The sequence below is a fragment of the Bubalus kerabau genome, chromosome 1 (assembly GCF_029407905.1).
Source record: "Bubalus kerabau isolate K-KA32 ecotype Philippines breed swamp buffalo chromosome 1, PCC_UOA_SB_1v2, whole genome shotgun sequence".
NCBI lineage: Eukaryota > Metazoa > Chordata > Mammalia > Artiodactyla > Bovidae > Bubalus > Bubalus kerabau.
In genome coordinates this window covers 88,211,011-88,234,161 of record NC_073624.1, presented here as the reverse complement: position 1 = coordinate 88,234,161, position 23,151 = coordinate 88,211,011, and the positions used below count along the sequence as shown (strand labels likewise).

The 23,151-nt window shown below is 36.0% G+C and overlaps 1 protein-coding gene across 5 annotated transcripts in view; it reads left to right on the top strand.

Annotated features, from left to right (window-relative positions):
- Positions 1-23,151, top strand: part of SCAF11 (SR-related CTD associated factor 11) — a 94,959-nt gene that overhangs the window by 54,043 nt on the left and 17,765 nt on the right. For all 5 annotated transcript variants that reach the window (XM_055581606.1, XM_055581619.1, XM_055581609.1 and 2 more), the window contains 3 exons: positions 808-885; positions 3,804-3,904; positions 5,789-5,850. In XM_055581606.1, coding sequence (XP_055437581.1) covers positions 808-885; positions 3,804-3,904; positions 5,789-5,850 — 241 coding nt within the window. The remainder of the gene's footprint in view (positions 1-807; positions 886-3,803; positions 3,905-5,788; positions 5,851-23,151) is intronic.

Below are 23,151 nucleotides of genomic sequence, written 5' to 3'. Positions count from 1 at the left end.
GTATTTTCAGCTTATATAAAAGGAGATATAAATCAAAACTGTTATGACATACATATTAAGAATGGGGCAGCTGTGAAATAGTAATATGAGCCAATCTAAGAATTACCAATCTAAGATAGGTAATTAATAAGAGAAATAAAACATTCAGTTCAGCATCTGAATTTTATATTTAAAAGATACAACGTGTTATGTATAAACGTTGACATCTCCAAAAAGATATGTAAGAAACTACTTCTGGAAAGGGTTCCTATGTGACTGAGGAAGGAGTGGAGAAATCTTTCCTTTTCTTCGTATCTGCTTTTTTTTTTCCTTTTAAATTGCTGGTGCAGCTGCTTATTCAAGATTTCTCTGGGGGGAAATATTGGCATAGAATATTAAAATCTGTAAGGGACCTGTCCAAGCCATTCCTTTTACAGCTTATTTAGAATTTCTCAAGTGCTTTGGATCACAGAACTAATGTTTTCAGCCTAGCTTCCTTTCATTGTAGCTGTAGTTCTCAACTGGGCAGCAGGTCTTAATAGGTATTATCTTGATAACAGCGATCTTCTTTCTCTTGTTCATTGTATTACACTTACTTAGCATACAGTAGTTGCTCAGTAAATGTTTGAATGAATTTTGTAAAACTACGGTATTTATTTGTGACATGACACAGTTAGAAAGTGTTTCATCTTTATCTTTGAAAGAAGAAAAAATCATTTTTCTGTTGTTTCCTATTCCTATGAAAAACTTACCATAAATGTTATAGTTTAATTTTGACCTATTTTAAAGAGACATTTGTAAAGTTATAATCTGTTAATGATTTTTCAGACACTGCCTTCATGTCCTATTGACCGGAAACCTTTTCAGGCGGTGTTTAAATTCAGTGTATCAGAAGGTTGTGTTAAGGTAAGGCTTAGAGTTTATTTTACAGAATGAACTGTGTAAACTTAATTGAGATGATTTTGCTTTAATAGATACTTGAATGTATTTGTGAATTAACTAAGTTTAATGTGTTTAATTTCCATTAAAAAAATGAATGGGATATTAGATTCAGAGACAAACCCCCACAAAAAAGTCCATAGTACCTGAAAATTATGTTTTCATGAAAAGCATATAATGTTGAGAAGATTAAACAAGTAAAATTAATATAAAATGGTGTCTTTGTTCTTAAGTGCCGGTGGTACTTGAAGGAAACAGTTTAATTAGAGAAAAATGTGGGAGTTTGTGAAAATCTTGAGAAGGACGAGAAGGACTTCTCACAGTTTCACAGTTGTTATGGGCAGATAACTTTTCTTTTGTTAAGTACAATTTTATTGTAATGCTTTATCTTGATCACATTCTTGAGATGCACACATCACACTGATGTTATTTGATAATGAACCATGATTTATGATTTGTATTCACATTTATTTTTGGCTTACCAAAAAAAGAAGAAAGAAATAGAAATAATTTTCCTAAATTGATGAATAAAAAGTGAAAAGTGGAAAAGAGAGTAAGTAGCAAGTAAAGTGAAATGTGTGGTAAAGAGATTTCTTGATGTTATTGCTGATAAATCAGGAATGGTATTGTAAAAATGAAAGTTAAAAATGAAGGTATACAATATATATAAATGATGCCATTAATGGGAAAGACAAACTTCCCGAGTAGCAGCAAGACTGGTAGCTATTTTTGTGAGTAGAAAGGAGTATGTAAGCAACATAAAACTATTTAAACATTAAATATTCCTACTGTAGGTGTTTATAATTTGTTTTGATTATTTTCTCCAGATAAGTCTTGATGACATAAGGTACAAATGACACTACAGTTCAAATAAAATGACATATGTAAAAGATCCTGCATGTTTAGTTGTGTAACTCTGGACATTATGCAGATTAGTATATATCTTCAAGAAAAGATAAAATGTTATATATATGTGTGTGATATTAAAATTATGAAGCAAAACTTTTCTGAAAGACGTGTTCTCTGTTTTTCTAGACTGTGTGTGTGTATGTGTGTGTGTGTATATATATATATACACACACACACATATATATATATTATGTTGTGTGAATTAGCCTCCAAAGATACTCTGTAAAATTATGTTCTGTTGCTTGGAATAAAATGTATGTTTTATTTAATAGAATTTGAATGTTACTTAAAAGTTTGGGACAGTGCTAATCTAATTTTGTTAAACTTAAAATGTATTTTTTATCATATGTGATATTATCTATATACTCTTAATATCTTTCTTTGCCCTTTTACTTCTTTTGAATCTTTATTATCCTTTTCCCTTTACAATTAAACTTGAATGAGACATGCACAGTTGCTTATATTTTCAATCAATTGTTGGACATCTCTATCTAGAATACCAAAGGAATCTAAACATGAACAAACCCCAAACTTATCTCATTCCCAGCCCCTCTGCCAACCTCAGTTTATGGTACTGTAATCTGGTCACCCAGATCAAAAGCCTCTGGAAGTTTGCCATTTTTTCTCTTTTCATTATTTTTGCTTCCTCTTTATGCACAGTGTCTTAAATTCATTCCATTTCATTACCTCTCTGTAGACCCTCAGGCTGTCTGTCATCTAGATCTGTTCTGCCAATAGAAATATACCATCAATACACACCACTATATAAACATTTAGTAGCCACATTAAAAGAACAAAAAGAAGCAGTTAAAATGAATTTTTATGTTTTGTTTAACATTTAATGTATTATTTCAACATGTAGTATCTTAGAATTGTTATTGAAGGATTTTGTCTCCTATTGTTGTTTTCATTGAAATCTAGTATATATTTCACGCTTACATCTCTTTTTAAACCAGCCACATTTTCACATGCTTAATAGTATATGGCTAGTAACTATTGTCAGAGAAGGCAATGGCACCCCACTCCAGCACTCTTGCCTGGAGAATCCCATGGACGGAGGAGTCTGGTAGGCTACAGTCCATGGGGTCGTGAAGAGTCGGACACGACTGAGCGACTTCACTTTGACTTTTCACTTTTATGCACTGGAGAAGGAAATGGCAACCCACTCCAGTATTCTTGCCTGGAGAATCCCAGGGACAGAGGAGCCTGTTGGGCTGCCGTCTATGGGGTCGCACAGAGTTGGACGTGACTGACGCAACTCAGCAGCAGCAGCAGCAGCAGTAACTATTGTCTCATACAATATAGTTCTACACTATTACAAGAGCTTCCTTCCAGTTTCCTGGCTTTTATAATTTCTCTTTAACTGGTTCATTCTCCATATCACTGTCAAAAAAAGCAAATTTGATCATTTCATTCACTTACTTGTAAACCTTCATTTATTTTCTGATTTCTATAGAATTATTTTCTTTTTCAAGGCCTTTACAGTCTGGTCCTAATATATTACATCAGTTTCATATCCTGTTAACTTTTTCTTCCACATCCGCGTTGACTTCTCTGCACTCTTTTTATAACTGTGTTCCCTCCATTTAGAAAATCTTTTTTCCTTAGACAAATTTCTATTCATTCTTTAAGACCAACTCAGAAATTATCTACTCATTAAAAGTCTTCTCTGGTATCGTCAGATAAAGTCAGTTCTACATATATATATATATATATATATATATAAGATCTGTGTTTATATTTCTGTTACGAGCACACTCATAACTCATTTGCATGCCTCTCTCTTTTTTGTTTCCCTAGAGCTTAGCACAAATACTCAGTTTATAGTTTAGCATACTTAAACTAATAAGCATATGTATTTGGGCTACACTTTCATTTAGATAGTATGCTTCTTTAATTTTTTGTTATTTCAAGGGAAATGTATAGGTGTGATCCCATATTATCACTCTAAATAGATGATTTTGCTTTTCTCACAGGTTCAAGTAAAAAGACAGTTGAGAGAAACAAAGGACAAGAAAAATGAAAGCTCTTTTAAGAAACAGCTATCCTGTCAGGAAAATTCTAAAAGCTGTATGAGGTTAGTGATGAGTTCCAGGAATGGAATCCAACTGTGTAGAATCAGAAGTTAGCAATTAAGAAAAAAGAGAGTACTTAAAAAATGATGTGAAATTTCAATGTATATAATTCTTTTAAAGCATTCCCTTGATAATTTAAAGACAGACCAGATGAAATCTGAGAATATAATTTATTTGACCATTGTCTTTGATGAATTAGTTTTTTATTGTAGTTTTTTCCGAGTTTGTTATAGATTGATATTTTTAAAAGATAAAAGTTACAGCCATGTAAAAAAAAAACAAAACACAAGCCATTATGGATAAGCATTGGTGCACAGCCCACATTTTGAGTAATTGCTGTAGTATTTATGGACAGAAAATAGAAAGTAACTAATGATACAGTACAACATTCTTCATGAGACTGTTGTAATTGAAACTATTATTTTTCTCCTTTTGCTTCTTTGTGTTGTAGCAGACACTTGCTAGTACTATAACAAATGTTTATGTTTGAAAAAATTTTTAAACATGTTTGGATTTCTTAGCTACTATTGTTAAAACATAATTGCCTAAAAATACTTAGAACTCAAGTTTAATTTTTAATTAAATTGAATTAGTAGTGTACTGGAGATTTATTACTGAAAATAGCTTGTTGTAGTAACTTATAAAATTTAACCCCTTTTTGATCTGAACTACATTTAGAGCTGTTGCAAAGTTGTATTAAATCAGTATATATTGTCAAATTCATAGTTAAATCTATGGCTCATTAGTACATTTCATCAAAATACTAATACCGTAAGAGAGTAAATGTATTACTAAAAACATTGACAATATTCCTTGAGATTTACTGAATTATGCCACTTATTTTTGACTCTGTAGCTCTCTAAATCTTAACTTTTAGGAAGTTATAGACTTCTTTAGTAATCTGAAGACAACGGTAGAGAACTTCTACCCAAAAAGATACATCATAAAATATACTTACAGACAAACTTTCATAGATTTTAAGGGATTTGTGGAACACTCAGTTCAAGAGCCCACCCATAAACCCAAGTTAATAACTTCAATAGAGCAAATTTTATGTACAGTTTCTTTTAATTAATTTGAGTCAGCTTTGACTCTTCCATTTATGTTTGCTTAGTAAATAACACATCCCCAGGCATATTGAAGAAATACCTTTTGCTAGGTATTCTTTTATTATTCATTTATTCTTCATTCATGTCCTATTCTTGACTATGGCAATGTTATAGATAGGCATTTTTTTTTTTCAGAATTACCCAGTCCTCTTGGCTCATCCTGAGAGTGCAGTGCTCATTATTATGTGACCTGTAACAGGGTCATACAGTGGGTCGGACACACCTGAGGTAGTCCACATGCTTAGCTGTTTTTTTCTCAAGGACTTGCGGTTGAGGGATGGTAAAAGGAATTAACAGATGCAAAATAGTAATTTGCTTTTGCCCACCAAGTCACACCATTAATGATTTCTCTCACAGTAAATCTGTCAGTTACTAGATTTTTACGGTACATTCTTTCTGGAGTCTTTTGGATGTTTTTTTAGAATTCCTCTCATTCAGTCTTATGTTTATAAGATGTAGGCCTCATTTCCAGCACTTAGAAAATAACCTATTTGTGTTGCCTCTCCCTTCTAAAGATGTAAAACTCCTCTTTCTGATATTTTCCACTAGTTCCAGGGAAAGGGATTGCAGTAGTGTTTTGTTTCATGTTAGTGAATCTCCTTTGTAGTCATTGGAGTGGAGAGTGGCAGCCAAGTGGGGAGTTCAACTCATCATGCTTTCTTTGCTAAAATTTAAAACTTGGTGCATAATAGCTTTCATTGTTGTGGGCAGTGTATTGAAAATAAATGAGCAGAGTAACAGTTTTCTTTTATTTCATCTCTTTATTGATCTTTACAGAAAAAAGATCATAGGAGAAGATCTATTAAGTGTAAAATTTTATGACCTGAAGATGATACACAGTAAGTGACTTTTTCCTTGTATGTCCTACATTTTTTTCTTTGTTTCTTACTTTAATGCTTCTGCCAAAGTTCTTGTAAGCTTGGAAAACAGTCATACACAACAGAACTCTGCTGAGCTCTGTGTACATTGTATTCAGTTCTACATAAACTACTTCCATGGAATCATTTACACTGTTTCCTGCCCTTATTTTCCTGATCAACTTGGAGGAAGGGAAGGGGTCAGTGAATAAGAGAGAGAGAGAGAGAGAGAGAGAGACTGTGTGTGTGTGTGTGTGTGTGTTGGAAAGGAAAATGAGAAAAGGGTATTTTCCAGTTACTCAGTTAGCAGCCTACATTGTGGTCTTAACTCGACTCATTAGGGCCGAAGTCCTTAGGGGAAATGAGATAAAATACCTTGTGGGCCAATAACTGTAAGCAGTAATGAGGGAAGTCTAATTGTAAGAAGTTAATCCACAGTTCCCAGAGGAAGTTGTGGTTTAGCTTCAAGCCACACTTAATTTGAAACTTTATTTAGGAATAAAACATTTCTTACCTGTTAATGTACTACTATGTTCAGTTGCTCAGTCGTGTTTGACTCTCTGTGACCCCATGTGCAGTAGCCCCCCCTAGGCTCTTCTGTCCATGGGGTTTTTTAGTCAAGAGTACTGGAGTGGGTTGCCATTTCCTCCTTCAGAGGATCTTCCAGACCCAAGGATTGAACTCGTGTCTCCTGTGGTTCCTGCATTGGCATGGTGGATTCTTTACCACTGACATACCTGGGAAGCCCACATATCTGTTTGAGAATATGCCTGTCTCTTGTTGTTGTCTAGTGTTAATGATTCTCTAATACAAGAAAGCTTTGCAGCAGGACCTGAGGAAAATGCACTTCGGCGCTTTGTGCCTCCTCTTTGAAACTTAAGCTGTTTATCTTTTTTCCAAAGAACACCTTGCTATGAGCTAATTGTAAGCAGAGAGAGGTGAGCATTTATTTTCCATGCTAGGTTACGATTAATTTCTATTTATAGATAGAATTAATGAATTCATTGTTCTTAAAACTAAATGGTTATCAACTTCATTTTTTATACATTTGAATACCATGTTTGGGTGTTGTTATTGTTTTTTTAATTTGAATTAACATGGTCTCTCAGAATTACAGATAACCCCTGATTTACAGATTAATAAATATATGTCTTTAATAATTTACTCTTAAAGTGAAATTTCACTAAAAGAACTTTAATGGTTAGATAAACATTTTTCTTTAATTAAAGAACTTTATATATCAAAACTTCTTTGTTTTTCTGGGTAATTGCTATAGATTAGCATTGTTTTTTATTGAATAGCCTTTTGTTTGGTAGCTCTAGAATAGAATATAAAATTGACTGCTGAGGAAGATTAAATGATGTTACAGGTTTTCTCTAGGTAGTGTAGTGCACTCTTACTATGATAATCTTAGTTTTAAGACTGCAGTAATTTTCTTTAAGTCTGCATCTCTGGCCTGGGCTTATTTTTAGAGAGAGAGAAACATAGGCAAATCTTAGACCTATAGTGCTTGAGTATAGTGAAAGCCATTTATAAGAATCTTTGATTCATTTAGATTTGAGTTTTGTTTTACTATTCAGAATATGGAATACTAAACAAGTTTTCAGTGAACCATCTAAACCAGTTCAATAGTTAACTTTTTCCTTCCTGCTTATCAAGATATAATTGACATATACAACACCAGTTTAAAGTGGTCAGCATAATGATTTGACTTACATACATGACACATCATAAAATGATTGCTGCGGTAAGTTTAGTGAGCATTCATCATCTCATAGATACAACATTAAAAAAATAGACAAAAATTTTTTCCCTTCTGATGAGAACTCTTAGGATTTAGATTGACTCTCTTAACAACTCTCATGTATAATTAACAGCAATGTTAATTATATTAATCATGTTTACATTCCATCCCTGTCAGTTCAGTTGCACCATCGTGTCTGACTCTTGGTGACCCCACGGACTGCAGCACGCCAGGCTTTCCTGTCCATCACCACCTCCTGGAGCTTGCTTAAACTCATGTCCATTGAGTCAGCAATGCCATCCAACCATCTCATCCTCTGTCATTCCCTTCTCCTCCTGCCTTCAATCTTTCCCAGCATCAGGAGTTCTCAGCATCCAAGGAGTTGTTTATATCAGGTGGCTGAAGTATTGGAGTTTCAGCTTCAGCAACAATCCTTCCAATGAATATTCAGGACTACTTTCCTTCAGGATTGACTGGTTGGATCTCCTTGCTGTCCAAGGAACTCTGAAGAGTCTTCTCCAACTTCTCCACAGTTCAAAAGCATCAATTCTTCGGCACTCAGCTTTCTTGATAGTCCAACTCTTACATCCATACATGACTACTGGAAAAATCATAGCTTTGACTAGATGGACCTTTGTCAGCAAAGTTATATCTCTGTTTTGTAATATGCTGTCTAGGTTGGTCATAGCTTTTCTTCCAAGTAGCAAGTGTCTTTTAATTTCATGGCTGCATTCACCATCTGCAGTGATTATGGACCCCAAGAAAATAAAGTTTGTCACTGTTTCCATTGTTTGCCCATCTATTTTCCATTAAGTGATGGAACTGAATGCCATGATCTTCTTTTTTTGAATGTTGAATTTTAAGCCAACTTTTTCACTTTTCACTTTCACCAAGAGGCTCTTTAGTTCCTCTTCTCTTTCTGCCATAGGGTGGTATCATCTGCATATCTGAGGTTATTGATATTTCCCCTGGCAATCTTGATTCCAGCTTGTGCTTCATCCAGCCTGGCATTTTGTGTGATGTACTCTGCATATGAGTAAAATAAGCAAGGTGACTATATATAGGCTTGATATACTCCTTTCCCAATTTGGAACCAGTCTGTTTTCCATATCCAGTTCTAACTGTTGCTTCTTGACTGGCATACAGATGTCTCAGGAGGCAGGCAAGGTGGTCTGGTATTCCCATCTCTTGAATAATTTTCCACAGTTTGTTGTGATCTACACAGTCAAAGGCTTTGGTGTAGTCAGTAAAGCAGAAGTAGATGTTTTTCTGGAACTCTTGCTTTTTCAGTGATCCAGTGGATGTTGGCAATGTGATCTCTGGTTCCTCTGCCTTTTCTAAATCCATCTTGAACATCTGGAAGTTCACAGTTCATGTACTATTGAAGCCTGGCTTGGAGAATTTTGAGCATTATTTTGCTAGCATGTGAGATGAGTGCAATTGTGTGGTAGTTTGAGCATTCTTTGGCATTGCCTTTTCTTTGGGATTGGAATGAAGATGGACCTTTTCCAGTCCTGTGGCCACTGCTGGCCAAATTTTCCAAATTTGCTAGCTTATTGAGTGCAGAACTTTCACAGCATCATTTTTTAGGATTTCAAATAGCTCAACTGGAATTCCATCACCTCCACTAGCTTTGTTCGTAGTGATGATTCCTAAGGCCTACTTGACTTCGCATTTTTTTGGCTTCCTTTATCCACTTCTCCTTCCCTCACCACTTACCTCTGGTAACCACAATCTTATCATTTTTTCTATGATTTTTGTTTGTTTGTTTTTGAAATATAATTGACCTGCAATATTATGTTAGTTCCTGTCACACAACTTCATGAGTCAGTATTTTTGTACATAGTAATCACCATAATAAGTCATTACCATCTGTTATTATATGAATGTATCACATAATTATTGACTATATTCCCCACACTGTACGTTTCATTGTACCTCTTAATTTGCCTCACTTGTATCTATCCTCTCAATCACCTCCCCTCTTCCAACAGCTTTGTTCTCTGTATCTATGACTATTTCTGTTTAGCTGTGGTTTTGTTTTTTAGATTCCACATATAAGTAAAATCATACAGTATGTGTCTTTTTCTGCCTTACTTATTTCACATAGTATAATTCCCTGTAGGTCCATGTGTGTTGTTGCAGATGGCAAAGTTTTATTCTTTCTAATGGCCGAGTAATATTGCATTGTATGGAATATGTGTGTGTATCTCACATCTTTTTTATTCATTCGTCTGTTGCTTGGCACTTAGGTTGCTTCCATATATTTGCTATTATAAATAATGATACAGTGAAACATGGGAGTGCATATATCTTTTTGACTGTTTTATTTTCTTTGGATAAATGTCCAAGAATGGAATTAGCAGATCATATGGTAGTTCTATTTTTAATTTTTTGAGGAATCTCCATAAGTTTTTTCATAGTATCTGCACCAAGTTACATTCCCATCAACATTGCACTGGGGTTCTCTTCTTTCCACGTCCTCACTTATTATTTGTTATCATTTTTGATAATAGCCATTCTTACAGGTCTGAGGTGATATCTAATTGTTTTGACTTGCATTTCCCTGATACTTAGTGATTTTGAGCATCTTTTCATGTGCCTGTTGGCCATATGTATGTTTTTCAAAAAATGTTTGTTCAGATTCTCTATTTTTAAATCAGGTTCTTTGTTTTTTTGATTTTGAGTTCTTTTAAGTTTTTAATTCCTTATTGGATATATTGTTTACAAGTAAGTATCTTCTCCCATTCAGTTGGTGCCCTGTTCATTTTGTTGATGTTTCCTTCACTGTGCAAAAGCATTGAAGTCCCATTTGGTTGGTTTTGTTTCCCTTGTCTGAGGAAGCAAATCTGAGAAAATTAAAAAAAAACTGATGTCAAAGAGCTTTATTCTTATAAGAGTTTTTTATTTTCAGGCCTTACATTTAAGTCTTTAATCCATTTTGATTTTATTTTTGTTCATGGTGAGAGAAAGTTGTTGAGTTTGATTCTTTTGCCTCTAGTTTAATTTTCCCATCATCCTTTATTGAAGACTGTCTTTTCCTCATTATATTGCTCCCTCCTTTGTTATAAATTAATTAATTGCCCATAAGTGTGTATCCATTTCTGGATTCTCTCTTCTGTTCCATTGGTCTGTCTGTTTTATATCAATACCATACTGTTTGATGACTAGCTTTGTACGTAGTATAGTTTAAAATTAGGGAGTGATGCCTCTGGCTTTGTTCTTCTTTCTGAAGATTGTTTTTGCTGTTCAGGGTCTTTTGTGCTGCCATGCAAATTTTGGAATTGTTTGTTCTGGTTCTGTGAAAAATGCCATTGGTATTTTGTTAGAGATTGCATTGAATCTGTAGATTGCCTTGGGTAGTATGGTCATTTTAACAATATTAGTTCTTCTAATCCATGATCATGATATATCTTTACATCTGTTTGCATTGTCTTCAGTTTCTTTCACGAGTGTCTTAGAGTTTTCCGATTTGAGATCTTTTACCTCCTTAGTTAGATTTATTCCTAAGTATTTATTCTTTCTTGATGTGATTTTGCATGGGATTGTTTTCTTAATTTCTTTTTGTGATAGTTTGTTGTTAGGGTGGAGAAGTGCAACGGAGTTCTACATATTAAATTTTTATCCTATAACTTTAACACTTTCATTGATGAGTTTTGGTACTTTTTAGTGGTGTCTTTAGGATTTTCTTTGTATAATATATGTCATCTGCAAACAGTGACCGTTTTGCTTCTTTCCAAAATGGATGCCTGTTATTTCTTTTTGTTCTCTGGTTGCCGTGGCTAGGACTTCCTATACTGTGTTGAATTGCAGTGGCGAGAGTGGGCATCTTTGTCTTCTTCCTAATCTTAGAGGAAATGCTTTCAGCTTTTCACCATTGAGTGTGATGTTAGCTGTGGGCTTGTCATTTATGGCTTTTATTATGTTGAGATATCTTCTCTCTATTCCCATTTTGTTGATTTTATCATAAAGGGATGTTGAATTTTGTTAAAAGCTTTACTGTATCTATTGAGATTATTATATGGTTTTTATTCTTTAGTTTGTTAATGAGTATCACACTGATTGATTCATGGATATTGAACCATTCTTTTATCCCTGAGATAAACCCCACTTGATTATGGCATATAATCTTTTTAAAGTACTGTTGAGTTTGGTTTGTCACTTTTTTGTTGAGTATTTTTGGGTGGATGTTCACTAGTGATATTGGGAGTAATTTTTTTTGTTCTCTCTTTGTTGATAGCTCAGTTGGTAAAGAATCCACGTACAATGCAGGAGACCCCGGTTTGATTCCTGTGTCGGGAAGATCTGGAGAAGGGATAGGCTACACACCCCAGTATTCTTGGGCTTCCCTTGTAGCTCAGCTGGTAAAGAATCCACCTGCAATGCATGAGACCTGGGTTCAATCCCTGGGTTGGGGTGATCCCCCGGAGAAGGGAAAGGCTACCCACTGTAGTATTCTGGCCTGGAGAATTCCATGGACTGTATAGTCCATGGGATCACAAAGAGCTGGACATGACCGAGTGACTTTAATTTTCACTTGTGTGTTTTGGTATGAAAGTTGCTGGCTGTGTAGTACTGGCTTGAAAGCATTACTTCCTCTTTAGTTTTTCAGGATAGTTTGAGAAGGATAGATGTTAACTCTTCTCTGTGCTGGTAGTCATCTGAGAAGGCTCTTTGTCCTAGACTTTTGTTTGTTGGGAGTTTTAAAATTTTGCATACATGTGTGCTAAGTTGCTTCAGTTGTCTCTCACTCTTTGCGACCCTATGGATTGTATCCCACCAGGCTTCCCTGTCCATGAGATTCTTCAGACAAGAATTCTGGAGTGGGTTGCCATGCTTCTCCAGGGGATCTTCCTGATCCAGGGTTCAAACCCACATCCCTTAAAGGCAGGTTCTTTATGACTGACACCACCTGGGAAGCCCAAATATTGAGTAGCTGATAAAAATTTATTTCCTGCCAGTAGATTAACATTTTCCAAGGCCTGTAACTTAATGCCATGTCTACTTATGTTAGGATGCCTGAAGTAATATATTTGGTTTAGTATAGGCAGAATATCCTAAATATCCAAGGCTTCCCTTGTGGCTCACCTGCAATGCAGGAGACCTGGGTTCAATCCCTGGGTTGGGAAGATACCCTGGAGAAGGGAAAGGCTACCCACTCCAGTATTCTGGCTTGGAGAATTCCATGGACTGTATAGTCCATGGGGTCACAAAGAGTAGGACACAACTGAGTGACTTTCACTAAATCTGAATCTAAAAGGCAGAATATTGCTTAATACTTTATGAGTGGGTAGAATAAGAGTACTAATATTTAAGTAATTATGAGTAAATGTCTTAACTCTGGATGGAGTTGATGGATATTGGGTACTCATCAATTACCCATTTAGATTTTTTTTTTCTATGATGTTGCTTTTTTACTTGTGGAGTTTAGTAATTCTTACTTAGTTAGTTTTTCTTCCTGCTTTGAGATAGATTATGCACCTGATGAAAAAGCTTAGATTTAATGATTATGTTTAATGAAAATTATTTAGGTATAAATTCTAAATGCATGCATGCTCAGCACATACTCGGTATAAGATGTACACACTAGGGTAGCAAGGGAGAGCTGAGATTAACTCATTCATTCAACAAACTATGTGAAGCCTAGACTCTTAGGAATGTAGTACTACACAAAAGAGACAAAGCTAACAGAGTACCTTTTGTGGACAATAAAGAGATAAATGTGTATTATGACAGGTGTTGTAAGTGCTTTAAAGAAGAGTAAAGGTAGGGTAGAGAGACAAAGGTGATAGCTTCTGGAGGTGATTATGTAAGGCATTGGAGAAAGCCTCTTGGATTAGATTTATTTGAACAGCAATCTGGAAGAAAGGGTCACGCCATAAACAGATTTTAAGGGAGAGTATTCCAGGAGGGGGAACAGCAAGTGCAAAAGCCCTGAGATAGGAGCTGCTGCTGCTAAGTCGCTTTAGTTGTGTCCGACTCTGTGCGACCCCGTAGACAGCAGCCCACCAGGCTCCCCCATCCCTGGGATTCTCCAGGCAAGAACACTGGAGTGGGTTGCCATTTCCTTCTCCAGGAGATAGGAGCAGTCAAGGTATATTCAGAAAATAGCGTTGGAGGTCAGTATGAATAGAGCAGTTGAGTTAGGTAGATGGAGGAGTAAGCCATTGTTCTCGTGTTCATTTATGGCTTATGTAAGGTGGCAAACATTTTTAGGAATAGTATGGACTAACATTATTAAAGAATCACTGGCTGTTAAGGGGAGGATAATTCACTGGCAGAAGAGATCCTCATTGGAGGACTGAGAGACTAGTTTAGTAGCTCTCTTTCAGACCACATATTATGGTGGCTTCTGCCAGGAAGATGTTAGTGGAAGTGGTGAGAAATGGCTCAGTTCTGTAAATGTTGCACTTCAATGAAAGAAAGTGAAAGCGTTAGTCACTGAGTGGTGTCCGACTCTTTGCTACCTCATGGACTAGCCTGCCAGGCTCCTCTGTCCATAGACTTCTCCAGGCAAGCGTACTGACTGAAATGGGTTGCCATTCCTTTCTCCAGGGATCGAATCTGGATCTCCTGCATTGCAGGCATATTCTTTAACATCTGAGCGACCAGGGAAGCTCCTTAAAAGGATTTTGTTAGTGGATTGGATGTGAGGTAGAGAAAGGATGTGAGGTAGAGAAAGGAGGAGGTCAAGGGTGACACTAAAGTCCTGACCTGAGCAGCTATTAAAATGGCATTGCCAGTTACTGAGTTGGGGAAGGCTGTTAGAGTGTCTGGGGTGATATAATAAAGAATTGTCTTTTGGACAAGTAGAGATGCTCTGAAAAAATACGGATGTTTGTATGCCATGTGCAAACAAGATTTTTTCATCTTTAGATTGTTTTAGTATAATTGGTTCATGTTCATGTGTGAATTTGTTCTTGGCTTCTAAGTCTAATTGATGGTTTCTTCCAGTTTTCATTTCTTTTCCCACTCTTGAATTGAGGCAAAAATGTTAAAGACTATGATCAGAAATAAGACTGGAGAGGAAGATTGAAGATGTCATAGGGAGTTGAGCAATAAAGCTGAAATTTCTGCATATTATCTTATACAGAGTAATTTTTTAAAATAATTTTATTTATTTATTTTTGACGATCTTGGATTTTCGTTGCCATGCAGGCTTTTCTGTAGTTGCAGCAAGTGGGGACTACACTCTGGTTGCTGTTGATAGGCTTCTCATTGCAGTGGCTTCTCTCATTGCAGAACATGGGCTCTAGAGCGTGTGGGCTTCAGTAGTTGCCGTGCATGGGCTCAGTAGTTGTGGCTTCCAGGCTGTAGAGCACAGCGAGCCTGTGTGCCTCAGTAGTTGCGGAGCACAGGCTTAGTTGCTCCGTGGCACATGGAGTCCTCCTGGATCAGGGATGGAGCTCGTGTCTCCTACACTAATAGGTGGGTTTTTTACTACTGAGCCTCCAGGAAAGCCCTGTAAGGAATAATGCTGTGCAAGAAGATACCATTAAAAGATACCATTAACAAGGTTTCTCTTTCACTGAATTACAATGTGGTGAAACGATTTAAAGAAGATAGCTTGGTAAAAGTTACTCTAAAAAGATAGGAAGGCAAGAACCTATTAGAAAAATTCTAGAGCTGTCTATCTTAGGTTATATTTCTTTTTGTCTTCTGACTCATTTAGCATATTTGGTCAATTCTGAGAACCAGTTTTTTTGTTTGTTTGTTTCAATTTCACATTCTGACATCTCTGAAATGAGATTCTAATTGTTTTTCATGTATGATCACTGTTGACTGTGCATCTGGATAGTTGCCACTGCTTGTGACTATATGAACATACAAAGTTCTGCCCTTAAATCTGGAGAATAGATAGCAAAAATTTGGGAAAAGAATTCATAGATTATTCTGGAATTTTCTTAACCCCTCAGACCCCTAATTGAAAGTGAGAGAACTGGGGGAAATTCATCAGACACATGTGCCAACAATCCCAAGAAAGTCATAAGTTGGGTAATTCTACACCGTAAAAGTCACTCAGTCATGTCCGATCCTTTGCAACCCACAAACTTAATTGCAAAACCAGTATAAAAGGCCAATACCAATAATTTAGTTCTTAATGGATTTCCTGAGGAATCACCACTGCTTTTTTCTTCCAATTTTATTGAGATATAATTGCCATTTTAATGACATTATGAAAGTCAAATGGTATGGACCTAACAGAAGATATAAGAAGAGGTGGCAAGAATACACAGAAGAACTATACAAAAAAGATCTTCATGACCCAGGTAATCACAATGGTGTGATCACTCACCTAGAGCCAGACATCCTAGAATGAGTAGTCAAGTGGGCCTTAGAAAGCATCACTACAAACAAAGCTAGTGGAGGTAATGGAATTCCAGCTGAGCTATTTCAAATCCTAAAAGATGATGCTGTGAAAGTGCCGCACTCAATATGCCACCAAATTTGGAAAACTCAGCAGAGGCCACAGGGCTGGAACAGGTCCGTTTTCATTCCAATCCCAAAGAAAGGCAATGCCAAAGAATGCTCAAACTACCGCACAAATGAACTCATCTAACATGCTATCAAAGTGAAAGTGAAGTCACTCAGTTGTGTCTGACTCTTTGTGACCCCATGGACTGGAGCCTACCATGCTTCTCTGTCATGGGATTTTCCAAGCAAGAGTACTGGAGTGTGTTGCCATTTCCTTCTCCAGGGGATCTTCTCTACCCAGGGATCAAACCCGGGTCTCCCACGTTGTAGGCAGATGCTTTTACCGTCTGAGCCAGGGAAGTCTCTCAAAATTCTCCAAGCCAGGCTTCAAACAGTACGTGAACCGTGAACTTCCAGATGTTCAAGCTGGATTTAGAAAAGGCAGAGGAACCAGAGATCAAATTGCTAGCATCTGTTGGATCATCAAAAAAGCGAGAGAGTTCCAGAAAAACATCTACTTTATTGACTACGCCAAAGCCTTTGACTGTGTGGATCACAACAAACTGTGGTAAATTCTTCAAGAGATGGGAATACCAGACCACCTTGCCTGCCTCATGAGACATGTGTATGCAGGTCAAGAAGCAACAGTTAGAACTGGACATGGAACAAGACTGGTTCCAAATCGGAAAAGGAGTACATCAAGGCTATGTATTGTCACCCTGCTTATTTAACTTACGTGCAGAGTACATTATGTGAAATGCCGGGCTGGATGAAGCACACGCTGGAATCAAGATTGCCGGGAGAAATATCAAATAACCTCAGATATGCAGATGACACCACCCCTATGGCAGAAAGCAAAGAACTAAAGAGCCTCTTGAGGAAAGTGAAAGAGAAGAGTGAAAATGTTGGCTTAAAAATCAACATTCAGAAAACTAAGATCTTGTCATCCAGTCCCATCACTTCATGGCAAATAGATTGGGAAACGATGGGAAAACTGACAATTTTTTTGGGCTCCAAAATCACTGCAGATGGTGACTGCAGCCATGAAATTAAAAGACAATTGCTCCTTGGAAGGAAAGTTATGACCAGCCTAGACAGCATATTAAAAAGCAGACATTACTATGCCAACAATGGTCCATCTAGTCAGAGCTGTGGTTTCTCCAGTAGTCATGTATGGATGTGAGAGTTCAACTATAAAGAAAGCTGAGTGCTGAAAAATCTATGCTTTGAACTGTGGTGTTGGAGAAGACTGTTAAGAGTCCTTTGGACAGCAAGGAGATCCAACCAGTCCATCCTAAAGGAAACCAGTCCTGACTATTCATTGGAAGGTCTGATGCTGAAGCTCCAATACTTTGGCCACTTGATGTAAAGAACTGACTTACTGAAAAAGACCCTTATGCTGGCAGTGATTGAAGGCAGGAGGAGAAGGGAACAACAGAAGATGAGATGGTTGGATGGCATCACTGACTCAATGGACATGAGTTTGAGTAAGCTCCAGAAGTTGGTGATAGACGGAGAAGTCGGACGCAACTGAACTGAAAATTATGAAATGATTATCACAGAAAGTTTAGTAAGCATCCATCATCTCATCTCATATATAGTTACAACATAAATAAAAAAAAATGTTTCCTTCTGATGAGAAGTCTTGGGATTTACTCTGTTAACACCTTTCAGGTATAACATACAGGAGTGTTAATTACATTTATCATGCTTGTACACTACATTCCTAGTACTTATAACTAGAAGTTTGTACCTTTTGACTGCCTTCATCAGTTCCTCCTCCTGTCACTGCCTGTCACGACCATCTCTTTTCTTTGAGTTTGTTTCTTTTTAAAATACAGTTGACCCACAACACTATGTTAGTTCCTGGTACACACATAATGATTTGATATGTCTATACATTTTTATTTTTATTTTTATTTTTTTATTTTTATTTTTATTTATTTATTTTTTTTTAATTTTATTTTATTTTTAAACTTAACATAACTGTATTAGATTTGCCAAATATCAAAATGAATCCGCCACAGGTATACATGTGTTCCCCGTCCATTTACCAACTGTCATTATACAAAGATATTACATATTTATTGACTATATTTTCTGCAAATCACCACTGTTCTGGATAGCACAGAGGATGATACTGTTGGAAAAATGGTTATCAACAAACTTGGGATGAAAAGTAGTTAGAAAAAATTGGATTCTGCATTAATGAAGGTTTATGAAGCCTTAACCAATTTATTATGTACTCATATATTCATTTTTATTAGTTAAAAAAGAAACTATGTCTGCATTAGTTTGCTCGGGCTGCTATTAGAATTCACTACAAACTTGGTGACTTAAGGCCACAGAAACTTACTTCTTCACTGTTCTGGAGGTTAGACGTCTGCCTTTTTGGGTGCCTGATGTCCTCTGCCAGCATTCAGAAGTTGTTTTGTGGAATTTGCTCAGCGTTCAATTGTTCTTTCGATGAATTTGTGGGGGAGAAAGTGGTCTCCCCGTCCTGTTCCTCCACCATCTTAGGACCGCCCCAGAAGTTAGAAGTCTGAAGTCATGGTGTTGGCAGATCCTTGCTCCCTCTGTGGGGTCTAGGGAAGATTCTTTCCTTGCCTCTTGCCGTAATTTCTGGTGGCTCCTGGCAGTCCTTCACATCCTTTGACTTGTAGCTGCATCTCTGGAATCTCTGCATCTGTCTTCTTATGGTTTTCTGCTCTGTGTGTCTCTATCATTCTTTGTCTCTGATAAGGACATACTCATTGGTTTCAGTGCCCACTCTAATCCAGTATGATCTCATGTCAATTTTTCTTTAATTGTGTATGCCATGTCTATATTTCTAAGTGTCATATTCTGAGGTTCCAGGTAGACATGAATTTTTTTTTGGATGGGTGACACTTTCAACCCACTACATAGTCCAAAAGGGCTTTTTCAGTAATTCAGAAAAATTCTAAATGGTAAGAAAACACTGTGACCCAGTTCTGATGCCCAGTTTGTGTTTTCCAAATAAAAGAACCAGGGCTCCTTGAAATAAATAAATGTTTCCAGGTTTGAGGTAGTAAATAAATGAGATATGCCTCGAACATTGTCTTTCTAATAGAGCTCAAGGAAACTTTCAAAGCAGTGCTAGGATTATAACAAAAAGTCTCAAGCATCAACTATGCGTTGAACAAGAATCAACTATAGATTTAATAAGAATCAACAATAGATTGGGTTCCCTCTAGCCAAAAATGGAACAATTTAAGCATCAAAAGGGGTAATAATATTCAGTAACTGTGAAGAGGGACAGTCATTGAAACCTGTCAGATCTGTCAAAGTTCATGAGTTCATCATGCTACCTTATCAGTAAGTAAATAAGCAGACTAATTGGTCTGTTTTAGAGGATGCTAGGAAGTTAGCTCACTTTTTAAATTTATTTTTTAATTGGAGGATTATTGCTTTATAACATTGTGTTGGTTTAGACTCATTTTTAAAGCCAATATATGAAAAAAGATACAAACATCTACCTTGCCTTTTTTATATAAGCTATACATCAAGGTAATTGAAAATGTACATCAAGGTAAAGGAAAGTTCATTTCTTATAGAAATATTTCAGCAAGTAATTTAAAATTACGGAATTTGAACATCAGCATTTTGTAAATGAGCATCACAGCATTTAGGCAGTGATCAGTAAGTGAAAGTGAAAGTCATACAGTTGTGTCCAACTTTTTGTGACCCCATGGAGTATATACAGTCCATGGAATTCTCTAGGCCAAAAGACTGGAGTGGGTAACCTTTCCCTTCTCCAGGGGATCTTTCCAACCCAGGGATCGAACACAGGTCTCCCACATTGCAGGTGGGTTCTTTACCAGCTGAACCACAAGGGAAGTCCAAGAATACTGGAGTGGATAGCCCATCCCTTCTCCAGCAGATCTTCCTGACTCAGGAATCAAACCGGGGTCTCCTGCATTGCAGGTGGATTCTTTACCAACTGAGCTATCAGGGAAGCTGTTACTAAACATTTCCTTATGGAAGTAAGTACAAATATGCAATAGTGTGACGAAAGGGAAAAAAGAAAAAGAAACCCAAAAAACAAAACCTGCATCCAGTTAAGAAATCTAACTACTAATTTATAAGACATACAGAGACTGAGATGCATGTTAAGTGACAACAAGGAGATAAATCAGCAAAACATAGAGACCACAGACAAATGACCTGATTTCTTCTGTCAAAAAATTGGAGGGAGTTTAGAAGTGGGAGTGGGAGCCTGTAGATTAAAAGAGATGATAGAAACATTGAACCAGTCACAACTGGATTATTTGGATCCTTATTCTAATATGTTGTAAAAGGAAAGTAAAAGATAACTTTATGGACAGTTGGAGAAAATTGAAGATTAGGTATTTGGTAATAAGGAGTTAGTTATTGGATGTGTTTTGTTTATTGATATCTTCCCCCACAGAACACATCTTTTAAAGTTAGTTATCTACTGAAATAGTTAGCATGAATATGATAGGATGTTTATAGTTTGCAAAACTGGGATATGGGTATAATCAGATTTCATTATAATGTTCTATTTTGTGTTTGAAATTTTCTGTAATTAAAAACAAATGTACTCTGAGAGTTTAATTGGCCATTATCCTCTCATAATGGTACATAAATAATTCAAATTCTTAAAATAAACTTCAATGAAATATAGTATATTAGCTTGTTTTTGTGTTTGTTGTTTTTTTTTTTTCCTAGTAAGTTTGAAAGTTGTGAATAGTGATTGTTTTCTATGTGGCATTTTCCAGAGTATCAAGGGAGTAATGGTAGTTAAGTACTTAGTATTTGATTGTCTTTGGCTATAACTACCTGATAATAAAAAGGTAACTGATCTATGCCTGTAACAAACAGCAGAAACAAAGAGATGAATATAAAAGTAAAATAACTAAAAGTTAATAGTTACTGTTCTGTAGGTGTAATTTTTAATACTTTATGGAATGTTCAAAATCATTCATAATTATAAACTTTAAAACAGTTTTAAAAGGCTAAATATCTTGGCCAGATCACAGAGTTGGAGCAGACAGAATTTGATCTAGTCTTCTACTCCATGTCTAATGCCTCTTCCCACTATGGAATATTGCTAAAGCATGATTTTGTTACTCACCATAAGCCTCTCACTTTGAGGTTGTCTACAATCTTTATCATTCAAATTATTGCCTTTTTCTAATGGCTTGATATAAAGAGCCGAATGTCTGCTCCCTACTTAGCAGACCAGTTAACTTTGATTATTTTGTGTATCCTTTCAGAAATGTAATAGATAATAGTTTTTTATTTCTTAGACTTAAGTTTGTAAATCATAGCTTCAGGAATAGCTGTAGAGCTTGAGTTTTAACCTTGAATTTTTGCATTAATTATGAGGTTTCTTAGAAACCTTAGCACTTTGTTTTATTAACAAAGTGCCTCATTACAAAATTAAGAGAATCTGTAAGTGTTACTCCTAATTGTCTCAAAAGTTGAGGGGCACTAATGAATCTGTCATGCAAGAAGGAAGCAACCTTTGACTCTTAAATGTAGGCATTTGAACTGAGAAAGGAATTAAGATGAAAGGTATGGTGAAGGTAGAATTAGTGGGAAGTTGTGCAAATTAAGTACATTTTAATGTATTTATCCAGTTAGACTGAGTAGGAACCATGGTTGCCCAAAGGACAATTTAAATTTATTTTTATGAAAGAACTTCTTGAGGAAATATTGTCTTTTAATGGTAGATTTCAGAAGCAATGAGGTTTAGTATCTAATTTTTTCAAGTTTTTCAAAGTGAGGAGGGGCTGTTCTTTGATCATTCATGTGTGACTTTCTCCTTTAGGTTATTATCTTTATATGATATGTACTAAAACTAATGAATAGAGTGTATGAAATAGTGAATTCTTTTATTTGGATTAGAAATTATTAGAATAACATTAGTTAAAACTCCAGCAGGCCTAGTAGATAATTTTTTTGGAAGTTGACCCATTTGGGTTTTGTATTAGTTTTTCTATTAAATCATCTGTGACTCTGATAAAATTGTATAAACTTTACTTTCTTCATTTAGTGAACATGGTGTGTCTCACTGTATTGTAAAATGTTAGCATACCTTTTGACAAATCTGATAAGAAAATGTCACTCTCATTCTTTAGTCATACTAGATAACTGAGAGTTTCCATACTTCTTTTTTTTTTTTAATACCTCCTTTGTTTTTGGAATGAACATAATAGTCTTTGGTTTGGGCTAATAGTTTATAACTGATACAGTTTATAATAAGTATCCCTTTTTAAGACGTTTCTTAATGGACTACTTCCCTAAATACATACTAAATCCATGTAATTATGGCTCTGTTAATTTGGAATCAATTAATCAAATTTTAATTGGGTACCTGCCAAGTACTACTGGGCTCTAAGATCAGAGCCTTTATTATACTGGTTTGTTTTACAGAAAAAGATGTTGTCATTGAAACGTCGTTTCAGATACACTAAATTAAAAAAAATAAGTTTCAGGTAAGCATAACAGATTGAGCACTTGTTTAATTCTCTGATCCTTCTCAGAACCCTATAGAAAAGACCATATGGGAATCAAAATAAAAATTTAAGCCACAAAACAGAACTGGAGAGTACAGCTGATGAAAGATGTCCACAAAATAGAAGCTTGAAAATGGTTGTTTGAGGTGCATATTAATAGTAAACTGTCTTAGTAGAAAGCTGAAACCCAAACCTCTCATGGAGAGTGACATTGAGAATCAAATCAGTTCACACACCGTGGAACCTTAGTCTTTGGTCTGGGGACCTACGTTACATCTGAAAGCAGGTGTATGGGGTGGTGCTGAAAACAGAAAAGGAGCAGTTTATCCTGCAGATTTTTGGCTCTACAGGGTAAGGGAGTCTACCCAAGCAAACAGGAGGCTTACTCTCTAAATGAGTAATTAAATCAGATTAAACTCTAGCACAAATGAGGGTAGAGGAAACAACAGAGTAAAGAGAAGGAAATTCAAGCAAATGTTGAGGTCTCTACCTCCCTACCCATCATCATTTCTCAAAGCTCTTGCAGTGTTGCTTGTTCCTAAAGTGAAAAAGATAGAAGGTATTGATATCTTCCAGAATACTGCGCCTGCTTTAAAAGACTTGGAGATATTGCCATTTGGA